Below are 20450 nucleotides of genomic sequence, written 5' to 3'. Positions count from 1 at the left end.
TACACATCATCATTAATACCTTATAACTAGGGATGTCCGATATTATCGGCCGACCAATATTATCGGCCGATATCGGCAGTAAAATGTGATACCGGAAAATATCGGTATCGGTTTAAAAAAGAAAAAAAACAATAACAATATTTGTTATATATATATCCAGTGAAATTATTAGTTACCTGAAATTATTCAGTTTTTTGGGGGGGGAAACCCTGCATATATCGGTATCGGTTGATATCGGTTGATATCGGTATCGGAAATTAAGAGTTGGACAATATCGGAATATCGGTATCGGTAAAAAAGCCAATATTGAGCATCCCTACTTATAACCCACATCTATCTGTACAATACTACAAACAAATACTACATACTATACTGTATACACATACTATACTGTATAACCCACATGTATATGTACAATACTACAAACACATACTACATACTATACTGTATAACCCACATGTACATGTATATGTACAATACTACAAACACATACTACATACTATAGGGAGGTGTAGTCTGACGTCACTGGTTGTTCCACCCGTATAGGGATTTATCATTGGGAAAATAGATTATCGGCTATTGTAACAATTCTGCCGCATGGAAATTGAAAAGCTTTCCATTTTTGGACAAAACGAGTTCCCTAGCATTATTGTTTAAGCATTTTTGGTTGAAATAAAATGTGGCGATTTTTTTTTATGATTAATTGCAAATATTTTCATGTTGAGCTATTGATTGTGGATGAATAAGCACAGAAAGGTACACCATGCAAATGTTAATGCTTTATTTGTTTTAAACGAGACGATTTAGAAATGGGCAATGGGGAAATACATGGCGTTGGACAGAGGGTGGAACACGAAAAACGGCAATGACGTAACCACTACACCTCCCTATACTGTATAACAAAGGTTATCATATAACCCTAGTTATATGAGTACTAGCGAGCGCTCTGCTCTATGCGAAATCCCCTGTTGCCTAGGGCAACCTGAAAGAATTCCGCTACAATGCACCTGTCCGGCCTTTCTACTCTCGCCCATGCACTTAAGCGAGGGGTGTGGCCGTAAGTCTTGACCGTTATTCAGAAGACAATTAGGGGTCCTCAGTGAGTGAGAGCAGAGCGCTCGCTAGTACTCATATAACTAGTGTTATAGGATAACCTTTGTTATATTTCGTACTAGCTCCGCGCTCTGCTCTATGGGAGCGCATAGGAGCGGAGCAGGGCGGAGAGCCCGACAAATGCACCCGCTGAGGTCCCCTACAACCATCAGAACACCAGAGAGGGTCCCGGCCCCCCCACTCCCCCTAGTGCGATGCACAGTGAAAACTTGTAATGAAAAGCTGGCCTCAAGCTGGCCTCAAGTCTAATCCCAATGGCCCCGAATGTGTTAAGGGGATGCAGATCAGAGGAAGACGTTTGTCTTGTTTACATCGGGGTCCCCATTTTCAACTCGTAGTGGCACTTAAGACACACAACATTCATGACATCAGCCCCTGTGGCGTCCGGCCCACCCTGGCATTTTCCCCCCGGAAAAGCTCAGGGCCCTTCGGGTTAACAGAACATATCTGTGACCTGGCGGACACCGGGTTGAACTGATCCTGTGCCCTTTTACGCTGCTGCACCTCTCCAAAGGAGAGGGGGATAGGTACACATGTCGATCAAAACACCACAGGAGGCGCCACCAAGACGGTCTGTATGCGTGAACGCACATCACCCGGTGGCCCACCTAATTGGCGTGAAACCCCCCTGTCGATGCTTTATCTGCCCCATCACTTCCCCCCGGAAATGTATGCGAGCCCTCGAGCTAGCCTAGTGAGCTGGAGCTCGGTAGAGATAAAAACTCCTTCCCGGCCGACTGCATAAAAACGCGCGCGCCCTAAAAAAGGCTGTTTCAAATAAACACTTGAGAACATGCCCGGGCCAGACGCAGACACCGGTCCCGTAAGACCAAAGACCTGAGAACGGTGGTGGCGAATTCTGACAAGAAAGAGCCCCCACACAACGTTTCTTCCCCCTGTCTGGGTAGAACCGGGAGGACACCGGTCCCCGCAAGGACACTGACACAGGGTTTACATACAGAGCATAAATAAAAAAAACATCAGTCACAAATTCCGCTCACACGAGAGGGGAAGATCCCAGGTTTATCCCGGAGAGACCTCCCAATTGACAACGTGAGTCGGGACCTGCCACGCAGACCTCAACTCATGGACACATCTCTCGGGCCAATAAGAAAAACGCGAAAGCCTGTGACATTTTCAATGGCTTGGGGACTCATAACTAGGGTTACAGAATAACCCTCGTTATACCCCGTTTCAGGTGCACGTCCAAACATATTTGAGTGACATCGCTGAAATATTGGGAGTAAGCACCACTTATCGCATCCTCCCGTGGGACCGCGACGATGGCCTGCCTCGCCAACAGAGATTGAATCTCGTCGGCCAGGGCTGTCGCTGCCGTGGACTCTGACAGTAGAGTCTGTTTCAAACCCAAAAACGGGGTGCGGGGGCATGCAGATTGCAACACGAGCCCCGCTCTCAACGTTCTCTCTATCCACACCGGCATGTGGCACTTCTGTAGCCACATGTGGTAAAAATCACCACTAGGTTTATCCTCACCCCCCCCCCCCCAACCAGCCTCACTTAAACACGAAAACATGTATGAGGTGAAACAGGAAGCGGCTACTAGCCGTGAGTTATGTTTACAAATGAAAAGACACATATAAGCGTGTGCTCGCTTTATTGTTTTGAAACACCCAAACACAACAGCGAACTGCCAAACCGCGGGGCCAGGCTACGTCTGTTTAAAAGACGCGTCCGCCCGGAGCCCACAGATGTTTCATAAGCGAAAGCTTGTCGCCCGTCATGTTTACTTTTCACCTTATCACGTAAAGTAACACACAGACGGGGTGGAGAAAGGGGCAACGCCCTTGGTCATGTGCTAATGTACATTTAAATAATAGCAACACCAATCGCGGATTCAGGGTCTGCGTTTGTTTAAAAACGCGTTCCCACATGAATCCAGTAACTCCCTTCACACACAAGAAAAAATGCTGCCCGCCAGCCTTTAGCTGTTTAAAACAGAAAAGACAGCGAGCCCTCATCACTCATTTCGATGAGGCATACCCAAAATACACAGTGAATAATCACATGTTCGTTACAGCAAAAAGATCTCCCCTCTTTTCAGAGGGACTTTTTACTTGAAAATGTAGTATTTTGACGGGGGGGGGAAGAACAGGGTTAACTGTAAGCCACACTCTACGTCCGAGCAGTGTCGTCGCGTGGGTAAAATAACTGGGGATGCCAATTTTTTTTTTATTAAAAAAGAAAAGAAATTATAGCCAAATAATATTGTGACAAAATAAAAATACACATTTCAAGTGTAAACATACAGCTATACTATTCCATGGGCTAGATTTAATAAGATTCGAGCTGAGTAAATCTCTTCCCACACCTCCAGGGCGGCAAATGTGCAGAGGCCAGAGTACTTAGTTTGCTGAAGGGCTTTAGGGCTTTAGTCAGCTCGAATCTGATTGGCTAGTATTGGTTTTGGACTCCACATAATATCACATGGTGGAAGCTGGAGAAAGACACCTCCCCTCTGCCTCCTCTCCTCTGCTGCAGTGACTGTCTCAGTGACTGCACTGTGTCTCAGTGTGTTAGAGAGAGTGAGAAGGAGAAGAGGGAGACATTTCAAAAAAAATATTATAACACTGAGATGAAAAATAATGATTTTTTATTATTATTGCAAACTATATAATAATTTTTATTTTTTTTCATATTAATTCATATTTTAATAATGGGGAAGCCTGGCTTCCGTTGGCTTCCAGGAGGATTCGCCACTGCGTCCGAGGTATACACAACACATTCAGTGAAAAGTTTTACACATTGCTTCATTGCAGACGTAGTTGTTTTCTTCGAGAGGGAATAATGAGGTTTAGGCGTAAGAGAGGAAAACCACAGAGGGAGAGAGGTAAGGAAAAAAGGGAGAATACAGCCTCAGAGTCAGGCCTATCCCCCTTACCTGGTTGGCGTGTATCGCGTCCCCTCAAGGTGCGTTCCAGCTGCCCGTCTCTCTCCCTGTGTTCATGTCTCGCGTTTCCGGCCCCTCGCCATTCCGGGTCGAGGCATCAAAGACGAAAACCCCCGCCCCCTCCATGGAACATTCCGGGATGTAATGGTCCAGTCGCAGTATGCCGTCCTCGGGGACAGGCGTCGGGAGGGGCGCTGGCAGATTGCCGCTGGTGCACGCTGCTGCCGCCATGAGAGCATGCTGCTCTCCTCCACCGTGCTCGCATCTCTTGCGGTCGGCGGGTCAAACCCACTTGGTAGGCGGGGTCTGCCCCGACGCTGCGAAGAGCTTCGTCAGACCACCCGCCATAGCCGGTGGTGATGCCATTTTTACCAAAAATAGCAACACAAAAACCTAAACTAAATACACTAATAATCACTGCTGACGTGTGCCTGTAGCAAAACACTTCCGTGAGTGAAAGAATAGGGAAGAGCGGAAGTACGGTCACAGCCCTCGCTTAAGTGCATGGGCGTGGCCGGACAGGTGCAGGTGCATTGTAGCGGAATTATTTCAGGTTGCCATAGGCAACAGGGGATTTCCTATAGAGCAGAGTGCGGAGCTAGTACGAAATATAACCCACATGTATCTGTACAACACTACAAACACATACTACATACTATACTGTATGTACACATACGATACTTTATAACCCACATGTATCTGTACAATATTACAAACACATACTACATACTATAATGTATAACCCACATGTATCTGTGTAATACTACAAACACATACTACTGTACATATTATACTGTATTACTAATAATAATAATACACTTTATTTGTATAGCAGCCATGGCCGTAGCCAGCTATGAGGTCACCGAGGTCCGGACCTCGGTAACTATTTGTAACTATAAAAAAAAAAAAAAAAAATTATATCATTTTTTTTTATCATTTTTTTTTTTTTTTTTTTTTAACGACCGGCCCACTACTAGGCTGAGACATCGGCCCATTGGTACTGACTGACACTGGGCTGGCCCAATCACATCTCTTACTAAGCACCCCCCCGCCAGTCGCGCAGGTATATGATTGAGAGGGGGGCTGTGGTACATGACTGAGAGGGGGCTGTGGTACATGACTGAGAGGGGCTGGTACATGACTGAGAGGGGCTGGTACATGACTGAGAGGGGGCTGTGGTACATGACTGAGAGGGGGCTGTGGTACATGACTGAGAGGGGCTGGTACATGACTGAGAGGGGCTGGTACATGACTGAGAGGGGGCTGTGGTACATGACTGAGAGGGGCTGGTACATGACTGAGAGGGGCTGGTACATGACTGAGAGGGGGCTGTGGTACATGACTGAGAGGGGGCTGTGGTACATGACTGAGAGGGGGCTGTGGTACATGACTGAGAGGGGGCTGTGGTACATGACTGAGAGGGGCTGGTACATGACTGAGAGGGGCTGGTACATGACTGAGAGGGGGCTGTGGTACATGACTGAGAGGGGCTGGTACATGACTGAGAGGGGCTGGTACATGACTGAGAGGGGGCTGTGGTACATGACTGAGAGGGGGCTGTGGTACATGACTGAGAGGGGCTGGTACATGACTGAGAGGGGCTGGTACATGACTGAGAGGGGCTGGTACATGACTGAGAGGGGCTGGTACATGACTGAGAGGGGGCTGTGGTACATGACTGAGAGGGGGCTGGTACATGACTGAGAGGGGCTGGTACATGGCTGAGAGGGGGCTGGTACATGACTGAGAGAGGGCTGGTACATGACTGAGAGGGGGCTGGTATACATGACTGAGAGGGGGGCTGGTATACATGACTGAGAGGGGGCTGTGGTACATGACTGAGATGGGGCTATGGTACATGACTGAGATGGGGCTGTGGTACATGACTGAGAGGAGGCTGGTACATGACTGAGAGGGGGCTGGTACATGACTGAGAGGGGGCTGGTACATGACTGAGAGGGGGCTGGTACATGACTCAGATGGGGCTGTGGTACATGACTGAGAGGGGGCTGGTAGATGACAGAGGGGGCTGGTATACATGACTGAGAGAGGGCTGGTACATGACTGAGAGGGGCTGGCTGGTACATGACTGAGAGGGGCTGGTACATGACTGAGAGGGGGCTGGTACCATGTATTGTGCATCATTGTAGGTCAAACCATTAAAAAGTTAATTTCCACGGCAGCCATTTTGGATTTTGGTCTCTCACAAATTTCCCCCGCCTTTTTAAAAAATCCATTGAGAAACGAAGTGCCACAGATGACCCAACTACTAGGTCCATATCGTATCATCATAATATTATTTTTTAAATCATTAGGATAAGGGTTCCCTTGATAAAGATGCATGAAAAGGCTGTATAATATACAACACCAGTAGCTCAACTGCAAAAACTGCTTTTTTATTTGATTAGATTTATTTGGAAATTAAAAACACATCATAAAAACAAATGATCTTGACCAATTTGTATTCCTGAGGATATCACCTAAAAGCATTCATTAACAAGCATTAACACTTATTTCCAAGGTGGTCCTCGATGGAAGACATAAAAACACAGCACATTATAGCCTACTCAACTGCAAATTTTTCCTCAACTGCAAAAATGTATGCCTACTTATGTATTAGCCTACAGGGAAAAACACATTCACAACAGGCAGCAAAGTTTGTTTTCAGCCAAGTATGGTAATAAGGTAACTATATATGGTATGGATTACTTACTCTTAATAACTTATTACTATCTGTGGTAGCTCTAGTCTCCACCTACACAAATTGTTTTTGTGCTGTCCATTGATCATGCACCTTCACGTGGTAGGCACATAGGTCAAACTCCCCAAACAAACACACCATTGATTTAATTGCCATATAAGATGAATATAAAACAAGAAGGTGATCTATTAACTGTGTAAACCTTATGCAATATTCATCATTGATATTTGAATACTTGAAATCTGTATGAACTGAGTAGTTAGTATCAAATGAAATAAGATGGAACTGCTCCATGCATTCATTGAATAAACAACTATTTTCTCATTACCAGTATGGTATTGTTTAAATTGTACAGCTTTTTGCACATCTTTGTCAGGGGATTCCAACAATTCTGGACCTGAATGTACCAGTTAATTGTAATCATCTCTCTCCTTACTGTATGTCTAGTCAAGCCAGGTTGTGGAGGAGAGAGACAGGGATGAACAGGCTATAGACTACGTTGCCCATCCTGAGCCTGCTATGATGCAGGTGTTTTTACATCACCACCCAAAACAAGATTCAGCCAAGAGCGAGTGAGTACACTGGTCCACTTGTCCATGGCACTTACTACCCAGCTTTGTAATGGGTTGGGGGGGGGGGGGGATAGTACAGTAGGTATTTAAGGGGACCGTAAGGATGGTGTACTGGTGGGTGGTGTCCGACCGATTATAGTGGGCCGGTCTGGGCCAAAAAAATAAATGGACCTCCCTAATTTCTAAACCCTGGCTACGGCCCTGATAGCAGCTTTCATACAGAAACTGCAGCTCAAAGTGCTTCACAACAGAAAAAAGACAGGCATAAAATGAGCACATGAAGTGCAGACATAAAATCACAGTTTTTCACATATAGGCCTATATATACACGTATTACTATACTGTATAACCCACATGTATCTGTACAACACTACAAACACATACTACATACTATACTGTATACATATACTATACTGTATAACCCACATGTATATGTATAATACTACAAACACATAATATAATACTGTATACATTATCACAGCCTGGTCTACAAGATACACTACACGACCAAGGTACCCATGTACATGTCAAAATACTTCCCAAAGGTCAGTGAATACCACGATCACAACACCAGAGGGAGCTCCACAAATCATGTTAAACCCAGATTCGGCTCAAACAAGGGACTAAACACGTTTCGCAATTATGCCACATCAATGTGGAACGCCCTACCCAAAGCTGTAAAGGAATGTGAATCACTACCCACTTTCAAAAAACACCTATGGGAGACTGCAACTCGAAACTGGCCCCTGTAAATGTCCTAACACAACCCCCCCCCCCAATGTACCGTAAATGACCAAGTATGGTCTTGTCAATATTCCAATGTACAGTTTTGCTTGTTCAGTTGTACAGTGTCCCCCACCCACCCCTCCTGATTTCTGGAGCAGCCCCAGATTTTACATCCATGTGACATCACACATTAAACGGTTCTCTCTGACTTCTAGCTTCAGCAGGTGCATGTTGAGAGATATTGACAGAACTGTCCTGGAGCACACAAGGAATCGCTTGGCGATTCTTGGAATAGGTGGCATTCCTGCTTTAAAGTCAAGTGAAGTGTTCCTTTATTAGTCCCCTTGGGGAAATGCAGGTGTCATAGGATAGGTAATAATAATAATATAGCATAGAACATAGAACAAAGTGCAAAGTAGTAATGACGATAGTGATAATAGTAGTAGTAGTAGTAGTAGTAGTAGTAGTAGTAGTAGTAGTAGTAGTAGTAGTAGTAGTAGTAGTAGTAGTAGTAGTAGTGAGTGGCAGGATGGTACACATGGTCCAAACCATAGTAACACACAACAGTGTTTATTATTAGGAGTCAGATAGTTCTAACAGAGTTTATTATTAAGAGTCAGATAGTCCTAACAGTGTTTATTATTAAGAGTCAGATAGTCCAAACAGTGTTTATTGAGTCAGATAGTCCTAACATTGTTTATTATTAAGAGTCAGACAGTCCATGCAGTGTTTATTATTAAGAGTCAGTTAGTCCTGACAGTGTTTATTATTAACTCATGTGCTGCCACACATTCAACCAATGGAGTCCGTCACCTTGTTTTATTCCCGTTTTATACCGTGGTGAATATAAGTATGGTTTTAGAGCGGTTTAGGGTAATTCCTGGGAGGCTAGTAATAGCCCGCTACGTGTATTATACTAAATCCATTGGCATTTCGTCCCTACACATGCTACAATTAAAAATTCAAATGCATATGATCGGTATTACAGTATGTTTCTTCATGAATGCATGAAAGGGGGGGGGGGGGGGTCGTTTCTGATGAATTGATTGTCAATAACGGCATTTGTTAGTACAACAACATACGCTGATCAGGGCGATGGCTATGAAAACAAGGCACAATCAAGCTGAAATTGACGTTAAATTGCTCTTACCTGTGGCCAGTGGGATTCCAAAAAGAATATCCCAATTATTTGATTGCCATCTGGTAGATCGTATGTCCATTTGGCCCACGACATAACCCACCACAGCATAATGAATCGGGGGTCCCGAAAACGATTCAATGCGATCGGGTGAAGCCCTAGGTTCAGGTTACTAGAAAAGAGCTCCTGGAGTGTTTAGCGTGTGGCACAGCCCAATACACAAGGTTTCAAATGGTGCTCGATACCGCCGCCTGGTAGGATGCGGCCGGTATTGCACTTTAGCGATCTCAGACTCAGCCCCATGATAACACCAGGCTCCCTGGATGGATAATGAATGAAAATATTGAATAAAAGAAATAACAAGCAAATAATGAGTATACTTGTTGTTGGCGTTCAACGATTGGCGGCCAATAACGAGTTTAATCGTTGTTGGCAGGGAATTAAGAGTCAGATAGTCCATGCAGTGTTTATTAGTAAGAGTAAGATTGTCTGCCTTTTAATAATAAACACTGTTGGGACTATCTGACTTTTAATAATAAACACTGTTGGGACTGTCTTAACTCATTGGACGCCATGCATTAGCCTCATCCTATAGTAGCTACCGCCATCACTGTAAACGGTGGGAGTCGCTCAACTTATTTGCAGGGCTATAACTATTTAAATATTATAGCTATATATGCAATACTATGGCCCATTTGACATTGAGTATCTATCGTTCAAGATGTGAAAAGGGAATATTTTTTGTATCCATACATTCTTGTTTTATACCGTGGTGTAAAGTATGGTTTTAGAGTGGTCTGGGGTAATTCCTGGAAGGCTAGTAATAGCCTGTGACGCATATTATACTTAATCCATTGGCATTTCGTCCCTATACACGCTACAATAAAAGCTTTCAAATGCATATGATCAGTATATTATGTTCCATCATGCATGCATGAAAGGGGGGGGGGGTCGTTTATGATTAATTGATTGTCAATAACGGCATTCGTTAGTACAACAGCATACGTTGATCAGGGCGATGGCTATGGACAACCAAGCTGAAATTAACATTAGATTGCTCTTACCTGTGGCCGATGATAATCCAAAAAGAATATTCCAATTATTTGATTGCCATCTGCTAGATTGTATGTCCATTTGGCCCACGCCATAACCCCCCACAGCATAATGAATCCAGCGTTGGATTGACGATTCAATGCGATCGAGTGAAGATCTTGATCCATGTTACAAGAAAACTCCGCCCGGAGTCCGCCCAATGACGCACAGCCAGAGCACAGAGACACAAAGGGAATGCAACACCGACCGCATACCATCAGGCGGCGGTATCGGACCGTTGCGATCTCAGACACATTGCCACACAGTACCACAGCATACCTGGATGATTTACGAATGGAAATAGCGAATAAAAGAAATAACGATCCAATAACGAGTATACTCGTTGTTGGCAGTATTCCATTCATCATCATTAGGTGGCTTCTTCTTTCCGAAGGTTGCCTATCACTCTCCAACCCATTCTGTCCCCACTTCTTCTCTCCAACTCCGTGACTCCGCCTCTCACTCCGCTCGTGTTTGGTGCTGAATGAGTTAAAAGGACCACAAAGAAAAGAGGCTTTTTTGGCTGTTTTATATATTTTAATGGACCCGTCCATGTCTTTAAAGATGAAGATGGTGAATAAATGTATTTGGTAAATTTATGTTTTTCATTCCTCACACAGGGAAGGAGTCTGCTGCCTTCCCATCAGCCACTGAAGAACACAGGAGCTAACATGGGAGAAGTTCAAAAGGTAAACTAATTGTGTTTAACTAAGAGTGTTTAACTAAGTGTGTTTAACTAAGCGTGTTTAACTAAGCGTGTTTAACTGCGTGTTTTACAGTGACCTCTAGGCAAAATAGCCCCAACAATTATTTTGTTTTGGTCTGATGTGTGGGTTGGAATTTAATGGGTAGGAAGGGGTTACTATTTCTCAGGCTCTGCCAAGAGAGGTCTGGAGAAATTCACAGTATAAGAAGTTACTAAACTCCAACCAACATTTCATAATCTAATTAACACAAATGTAGAGAAAGTGCAACACCAAGCGAGGCTATTTTGCCTAGAGGTCGCTGTTTGACGGCATTACAGATCCACCTTTAAATACCCAATCGGAGTATGGCCCCCTACTGACTTAATTTGTCTTATTGTGTGATTCATTTAATTATGGTGATTATTTCTTTAATATAGATTATATTGTATTATAATAATTCATTTTCCATCAAATTGGCTTTGATACAAAGTCTGACCATATAGGACAATTATATTTAGTATACAATTTTTATTAGTATATTTGTTTCTCTGGCCAAACTAACGTTAACGTTCTTAATCCTGCGGTCACGCTTTATTTAAAAACAGCCAATCAAATCCCCATCAATGGAAAATGAACCCGCCCATACCCATGCTGATTGGTCCTTGTGTAAGAAAGTGGGGATCTTTGATTAAACACCTGCTATCAGAAGAATAATTTCATATCAACTTGGCCCACAATGGAATGAGTATGAGACCCCTGGTCCATCCCTTGCAATAAAAAAAAGTTTTTACTTTTACTTTTTAGTACTTAAGTACATTTAAAAGTAGAAACTTTCTTTTATTTTTACTCAAGTGTGTTTTTAGCCAGATACTCTGACTTTTATTTGAGTACGATTTTGAGACGGTACCCATACTTTCACTCAAGTATAATTTCTGGGTACTTTTTACACCCAATATACTCACAGTCTGGACGGTCAGGTTGTAACTTTAAGGTTGTACAGTGTGTGAAAATACATACAGTCTGGACAGTTAGGTTGTAACTTTAAAGTGAGATTCCTAACCTGTTTCAATGCGTCTGGATTTCCTGATCATGACTTTCGTTGTGTATATGGAGTATGAACAGAATAGGTATATTGTTTCAAGTTTTGATTTATTTGTGACATATAAGGTACATGTACATTATAGTGAAATGCTTGGTTCAGAGTAAAAAGTGAAAGAATAAAGACCAAACACTATACAAAATATACAATACACAAAACTAAAATGTGCAAAATGCAAAAAAAACGAAATGCTAAATGCAAAAATGAGGTAGAAGAGGCAGTGCAAATCTTTTTAGGAATAAATAGATACAATATGGTGTAATGTTTAAAAGGTTCAATGTTTAATGTTAAAGTGTACACTATATAATACACATAATATTACGATGGGGGGGGAAAAGTGAATGATTAAATAATTGAATAATGCATACATCCGTCATCCTGGCTAATATTGTTATGCCCCAGATGTGTTTTTCAGAGTCTTATCATTTAATGTGAGCTCATCTGGGTTATTATAAGCAGTAAATGCACCATATCAAGTTTGCATATGATGACTAATAATACCTTGATAGTGAAAGGATACTGTAGTATGTATCAATCAATATCCCTGGTGCTGAACAGGTTTTAACACATGCTCAGAGGGGGAGCTATTGCAATTTAGCAGGTGCTTGAACTCTATTGCTTTGGTTCTTGTTCTCCTCATTGTGTGTTAAAAGTACAAGTAAAAGGTAACAGGTTGAAATAATGTCCCATGGGGTTCATTTTTAACCCTTTATTAAAGTTTATTACACCTATCCTGAACGAAAACCTGAAAAAGAAGAAAAGGAAAACAGCATAACTTTTGAAGTTAACAACATATAGAGAGAAATTAAAACATTTTCCCAAACAATATTGACCCAAGGAATTCAATAAAATTGTTATTTTTAAATATATATATTTATTAAAAGCTGAAAATGTTTAGATCACATCTCTATTTTCCCACTTTACTCAAATGTAGTCCATCAGATGAGATACATTTGAGGTTAATATTGGAAATACAATGTTAATAAATATTATATCATGCTGTTATTCCCTAAATATTGTAGAGTTTGCGTAAACAAGGCCAAAAGTGGAAGACTAATGTGAAAAGTCTAATTCGTCCTACATAGACAAATGAACAAATTTTCCTATACAATTTGAAATCCAGTGAAATATATTTTGTTAAGGTTCAAACAAAGTACTATTACAGTACATATTCTCTGTTGGCACAACATTAAAACCTAAACTACTAATCATCATCATCATCATCATCATCATCATCATCATCATCATCATCAAAGAGATCGTCAAAGTCTATCTCTCCAATCTCCATCCTCATCACACTCATACTCTCCATCCTCCTCATCCACTTTATGTTTTGCATAATCTGCCTCCTTAAGAGCTTCTTGCTCTTCTGACTCCGCTTTCTGGGCTAGTACCTCAACAAGAGAAGGAGGGAGGATGGGTCCAATCGTCCAGACAGACTCTAACACCGCCTCATCCATCATCTTTTCCCAGCCCATATCCTGATCATAGGGTTTGGGCATCTCAAATATTGGCATGGTCTGCTCTTTTGTAGCAGGCAACTCTGAGGTTGACTCGCTGTACATGTGGGATGAGACAGACCTTGGGAGGAGGCAGGTGTTCAAGGTCTACTTTGGATCTGGATATGCCCATCAACCTCCAAGCAGGGCCGTTTCTGACCATTTTGGTGCCCTAGGCCAAAACCCACTGAATAATCAGTAATAGAATTAAGGCAGATGATAAAATAAAACAAACTGTACATTAAATGATAAAACTATAAACAATATAATTAACATTAACAAAATAATGTGTGCATTTTGTGTCAGGTGCATTTATTATAGATCAGTTATGCATTTGTCTTCCAAATTTAACAAGTATTTGTATGTTAAGTGCAGTCAATTTGAATCGATCAGGAATTGAGGAGGACTGTGGAGAGAGAATCAATATCTTTGGGAACTATAAAAAAAAAAAAAAAAAAACTGAGATGGTAAACAAATGCAAACAAAACTTCAACAGGCTGCTGGTCTCCGCCCATACTCGGAATGCGATTTGAGTGAGTGAGAGAGAGAGAGAGAGAGAGAGAGAGAGAGAGAGAGAGAGAGAGAGAGAGAGAGAGAGAGAGAGAGAGAGAGAGAGAGAGAGGGGCCAAGCGGTCTCTCGAGTAATACAGGTGGCTGACAGTTGGCTAGATGCATAGTTGGCAGTTGGCGACAAGCATAGATGGGGCGGGCGTTATTATGCAGGTGAGAAACCTCTGACGTCACAGATACGCTAAATTTCAGATGACTCACTTGAGTGAGGGACAATATTGTGAGATGAGAATTGGAAGAATGCGCCAAATTGAGAATTAGAGACATAGATCCTATTAATATAAGTCCACATAGCTAGAAAATCATGCTAAACACTGGAAAAGGCCATTTATAAGATAGTTCCCCTTTAACTCACATATAATCTTCCATTCAAAACAGGAACTTTTCCAGAAAAAATTTAAATTGCAAAAGTTATCCCAAAGCTGGAGATAAACACCTCTTCACCAACTACAGACCGGTATCATTATTATCACAGTTCTCAAAAATACTTGAGAAACTATATGATGAAAGAATTCATTGAAAAACGTCAACTATTAATGGATAGTCAGTATGGTTTCAGAACAGCTAGATCTACTGTATGTAGCAGGGTGGATTATCCCTGCTTCGTGGGAACGGGTGTGCACAGTCACTGGGTAGTGAGACACAGTAGAACTCTGGCTAGCTGCACCTCCGTCTTTGGGTCCGGAGTGTCAACTGGAGGCTGGCAGTGGGAGTGCATGGGGCCCGGGATTTACGAACCTGGTCCGGTACTCTGGTCTTCCTCTCCCGTCCAGGGCGGTCAGCAGTACTCCCCAACACGCTCTCACTTCCCCCAGTTACTCCTCTAGCACCCTCCCACACATAGTGACTGGATTGTAAATAGATAACTTGGTTCCCCCCGCAAGCAGTACCCTCCCTCGTTAACACTAGAAACCTTACGGTAGGAGAGGGAAGGTTAAATAGGAAGGGGTTAATAGTATATGTTACCCGCATCAAAAGGGTTAAGATTAGGCTCAGTAAAAGACACACACACCGTGCTCCCATTCAGTCTGGTTATTATTGCGCCATTGTTATCGTTACACAATAGTTACAGTCTGGTGATTATTGCACCATTGTTATCGTTACACAATAGTTACAGTCTGGTAGTCATGTAATTACGCCCTAGGCACCAAGTGCTCTCGCTGTACCCAGACTAAGTGCTGCCCACGTCTGGGCTGGACACAGTATCAATACCTTCCCTAAGGGTTTACATATACTGCTCTAGTACTCCCAAATATGGGGAAAGAAGGGAGGACATAGGGAAGGAATAGAAGGGTTCACTGAATGGTAAAATATTACTAAACACCAACACGGTATCACACTCAAAGGAAATAAAAAGAAAGCAAAAGGGTGGGCCCACAAAATACCAGTAAAAGTCCTATCTTAATGCCGGGATATATTGTTTGGGGTTCCCCTATTGAACGGTAGTAGCAACGTTAACTTTGCCCGCAGGCTGCACCACACTGTATACTGTATAATAGCTCGGGAGCATCAATGCCCATTTGTACTCATCCGAAATGGCCGCCTCGCCGCCCCACTGTTGTCCGGAAAGCAAGATGGCGTCGAACGCTCTCGGTGAGGATACTAGCAGGCGGAGCTGGGGCAGAGAGGCATCGCCGGCTGAGAGCGTGTGCTGGGCGATGACGACCCCTGCTGGACGGGATGAACTCCCGTAGGCTGCAGGCAGCCGGGTGCAGATCTGGTCGCAGGTAACCGGGGCAGACTGATTGCAGGCAGCCGGAGCAGACTGGTTGTAGGTCCACGCGCGTCTCGGGGCTCGCACTCTATACCGTCACACTGTAACTACTATAACCCGACTACTAAGGACTTTGATATGTTGTTAGCCGCACGCTACTTATACCGCACACAGTAACTACTATAACCCGATACTGTTAGTGCTTGGCTCTGCACTGTTTGCTCACACACTATCGCTGGTACTTCTAGGATATCACGTCAACTAGCAAGTACTTCCTATCACCCGTCACTATCCCACGGGGCCCTCCAACATAACTTCTGCAACAGGGCTCTCCCAGAGCACCTGTCTGGTGTGACTGTTCGTGGTCAAGTTCACTGCCGAAGAGGATCTCCTTCCGTCTTCCGCCTCCATATATCACGTCCCATCTCTCTCCGACACTCTCTGCCTGACACCGCCCCCTGCTGGTCCCGCCTACTAGTCACACAGGGAAGGATGTTGAATATGGTCCAGCGATACTGTGTATGGTCCATACTCCAGCCGATAGAAGGAAGAGAAACTCATATCATTGCTCGTGGGAATATCAATGATGTCTTTGTGTACAAAGGGGATATAAAACACAAGTCAGCAGTTCTGAATAATAGACAATATTTTCAGGCTGCTACATGTACTTCCATGGCAAATAACCACATGTATAGAGAGAAAGAAATACTCACTTCGTATATTCATTGACCTTAAAAAATATTTGATACAATAGATCATGAGATTAAAAAGATGGACAGGTATGGTGTCAGAGGGGTCGCATTTGAATGGCTTAAAAGCTATATTAGTAATAGACAGCAATTTGTTCAAATAGGCCAGAACAAGTCAAGGTGCTTAAATATTACCTGTGGTGTCCCACAGGGGTCAGTGTTGGGACCCAAATAGCTGGAAACCACACATAAAATATCTATGCTCAAAAATTGTGAAAAGCTTGGGAATTCTGGGTAAAACGAAATACATCTTAAATCAGAAATCACTGTACACCTCCTGTCATATTGTGTTGAAGTTTGGGGAAATACATATAAAACTAACCTACAAAAGATATGCACACTGCAAAAAAGAGCTATAAGGATTGTACATCATGATGGTTATAGAGATCATACCAATTGTTTATTTGTTAAAAGTCAAACTCTGAAATTTAAAGATTTGGTTAAATTCAAAACTGCACAATTCATGTTTAAAGTAACACAAAATATAGTCCCGGGCAGTGGCGTAGGGGAGGCCCCCGCTGACCCCGTGGTGCGGGGGGGCCCCGGAGCTTAGGGGGCCCCGCCCCCACTGTAGGCTATCCTCTTAGATATGAGCTCACATTAAATGATAAGACTCTGAAAAACACATCTGGGGCATAACAATATTAGCCAGGATGACGGATGTATGCATTATTCAATTATTTAATCATTCACTTTTTCCCCCCCATCGTAATATTATGTGTATTATATAGTGTACACTTTAACATTAAACATTGAACCTTTTAAACATTACACCATATTAGGGCGCAGTGTGGCAGTAGGAGTATGGAACTTCTGCGGGGCTGCAGCTGGATGCATCTCGCACAGAGGGCGGGCCCCCCCCCCCCCCCCCCCCCCCTCCCTGCTATGTTGTAATTATTTGCTCACCTGCGATAGGGCTAGCCGGCTGACTAATGTTCATTGGCAGGCTGGGCAGCGTTCAAAACACAGCGGTAAGCGCCGGTAAAAATACCCAAGCGGACGCGGTGCTCAGAAAAACAAGATGAGAGCGAAAGCCAAACAGGAGACGGCAAAGCTACGAAAAAGAACATTGTTCCAGCAGGCAGCAAAGGTATACTGACTCTAACGTTACTGAAGATGCATCGGCAGTAAGCTCCCCACCTCAACCCCCGGCCCCGGTCAGCTCCGAGTCCAGGCAGACAGACAGCCCAGCCAGGCCCAGGCCCCCAGCCACGCTACAGCCGCCGAGACAGGTTAGAAGAATAGAACGTTTTATTCGCCATAACCAGTACGAGTAGCCTACAGGTTACATTGGAACTGGAATCTAATCCGTAAATTGTTTAGTACATGGTTTAAGTGGTTGCGATGTCCAGTGTGATGATAATAATGATATGTGTAGCAGGACGGCCAGTCACGATATTCAGACGGCACGAGATTATGGGTCATTGTAATTACGAGGATTTACTGAAACTGCAAGTAGTGTCAGAGCCTGCATAGGCGGAGGGTGAGCTCGACATTAGGGTCGGCTGTTGGGATGGACCTCGCGCAGAGCGGGCAAAATGTTCCACTTTATTATTGATTTAGGGGAGTGGTCTGCCCTGCGGGGGGGGGGGGGCCCGAAATATTGCGCAACGCCACTGGTCCCGGGCAACATACAAAAAATTTTCATGGGCAGAGATGGGGGTTATAATCTAAGAGGGGAATTTAATTTAAAGGTGTCATGCAGTGCTATTCCTAGCACTATTTGGGCAACTTTACACACTTCCTGTGAGTCTATGTAACACATGTGTAATTTTTATTCCAAAAATAATCATTGTTTTATATTTCTAATCTTGTACTCAAAACCAGCATTTTTCAGCCTCATGAAATCAGGCTATTATTGGCTTGGCTCCACCCACACTTTGAGTGACAGCCACCCACCAAATAGCTCCGCCCATCTCCCCGTCATTCCATCCAGGTAGAGGTCTGAGGTCTTAGGTTTCAGGTTTTTATTTCGACACGCAAAAACATATACCGATTTTACTAACTAATACAACATGGATGTACATTATGTTTGGGATCCAGAGAGCGACCCACAGTTTGATCCCGAAGAAGAAGAAGAAGGCGATTTGCTACAGCGAGGCTTACATTACATCGTTTCCGATTGGTAAGTTGATTAATTGCACTATTAGTTACTTACTGTTATATAATAGTTGTGTACTTCTGTCGCGCGCGGCCCGTCGAAAACACACACTCACTAACGTTAGATTGTACTGACACTAACCCCCAAACAACAGCGATCGAGGCTTACGTTACATCGTTTCCGATTGGTAAGTTGATTAATTGCACTATTAGTTACTTACTGTTATATAATAGTTGTGTACTTCTGTCGCGCGCGGCCCGTCGAAAACACACACTCACTAACGTTAGATTGTACTGACACTAACCCCCAAACAACAGCGATCGAGGCTTACGTTACATCGTTTCCGATTGGTAAGTTGATTAATTGCACTATTAGTTACTTACTGTTATATAATAGTTGTGTACTTCTGTCGCGCGCGGCCCGTCGAAAACACACACTCACTAACGTTAGATTGTACTGACTGACACTAACTGTACTTGACGATTGAAATTGGGGGACCCTGATGTAAACAAGACGAAAGTCTTTCTCTGGCCTCCATCATAACAGTTGTTGGTATTGAGCAATACTGTAGCAATAGAAATATAGTATGTCATAAATATAGAGATGTAGCAGTACTGTCTATCTATATGTTACCATGACGATTGAAATTGGGGGACCCTGATGTAAACAAGACGAAAGTCTTTCTCTGGCCTCCATCATAACAGTTGTTGGTATTGAGCAATACTGTAGCAATAGAAATATAGTATGTCATAAATATAGAGATGTAGCAGTACTGTCTATCTATATGTTACCATGACGATTGAAATTGGGGGACCCTGATGTAAACAAGACGAAAGTCTTTCTCTGGCCTCCATCATAACAGTTGTTGGTATTGAGCAATACTGTAGCAATAGAAATATAGTATGTCATAAATATAGAGATGTAGCAGTACTGTCTATCTATATGTTACCATGACGATTGAAATTGGGGGACCCTGATGTAAACAAGACGAAAGTCTTTCTCTGGCCTCCATCATAACAGTTGTTGGTATTGAGCAATACTGTAGCAATAGAAATATAGTATGTCATAAATATAGAGATGTAGCAGTACTGTCTATCTATATGTTACCATGACGATTGAAATTGGGGGACCCTGATGTAAACAAGACGAAAGTCTTTCTCTGGCCTCCATTGATTGATAATTTCATTCACCCTCAAATCTACTAGGTGCACGTGCGGAAATTGTGAACGGATGCCAACAGAGACTGAGAATGTATGCTGCATGGAAGTTCCACAGGTAAAGTAGTAACACAAACTTGCATCTTGGTAGCACTGAAAACCATGCATATGGCTAACGATTTAATTTTCTATATATATAGGTCAGACGTCGAATTAACCAGGAACCAACTGGACTACTGTGCATGGTTGATCATCCGGGATTGGATCCAGTGTGCTTCAACCCCTATACCATCCAAATGGCAACTAATATCTACAAGGCAGATTTTGGCCGGATACCAGAAAGCGGAATCAATAAGTAAATAATATTTATTACAGATTTATATATTTTTTTACAGGTGTTTCTCCATCTTGCATCTCTCAGACTATACTAATCTTTCTTGCAAACACAATCTAATCCTTATTGCACATCACATATAATCAATGCTTGCTACTGTCCAATGACATGACATGACAAATGGTTATTTCCCAGCTTTTTATTTTATTTTATTTGTGCATAAATATAATACTTGATTTTCTTCAGCCGTTTCAGATATATCGCGTACAGATGCTTTGTCGCGTGGTG

The 20450-nt window shown here is 43.0% G+C and overlaps 1 protein-coding gene across 1 annotated transcript in view; it reads left to right on the top strand.

The window, feature by feature from the left end:
• Positions 1-4168: 4168 nt before the first annotated feature.
• LOC311246452 (ADP-ribosylation factor-like protein 3) overlaps positions 4169-20450 on the top strand; it is a gene marked incomplete at both ends in the record, with an annotated part of 74129 nt that continues 57847 nt past the window's right edge. The window contains one exon of the mRNA XM_084336606.1: positions 4169-4297. Within this exon, the coding sequence (XP_084192732.1) occupies positions 4169-4297 (129 nt within the window). The remainder of the gene's footprint in view (positions 4298-20450) is intronic.

The sequence above is a fragment of the Notolepis coatsorum genome (genome assembly GCF_963971535.1).
Source record: "Notolepis coatsorum genome assembly, chromosome: 19".
Classification (NCBI taxonomy): Eukaryota; Metazoa; Chordata; class Actinopteri; order Aulopiformes; family Paralepididae; genus Notolepis; species Notolepis coatsorum.
This window is presented reverse-complemented; position numbering and strand designations above follow the sequence as displayed.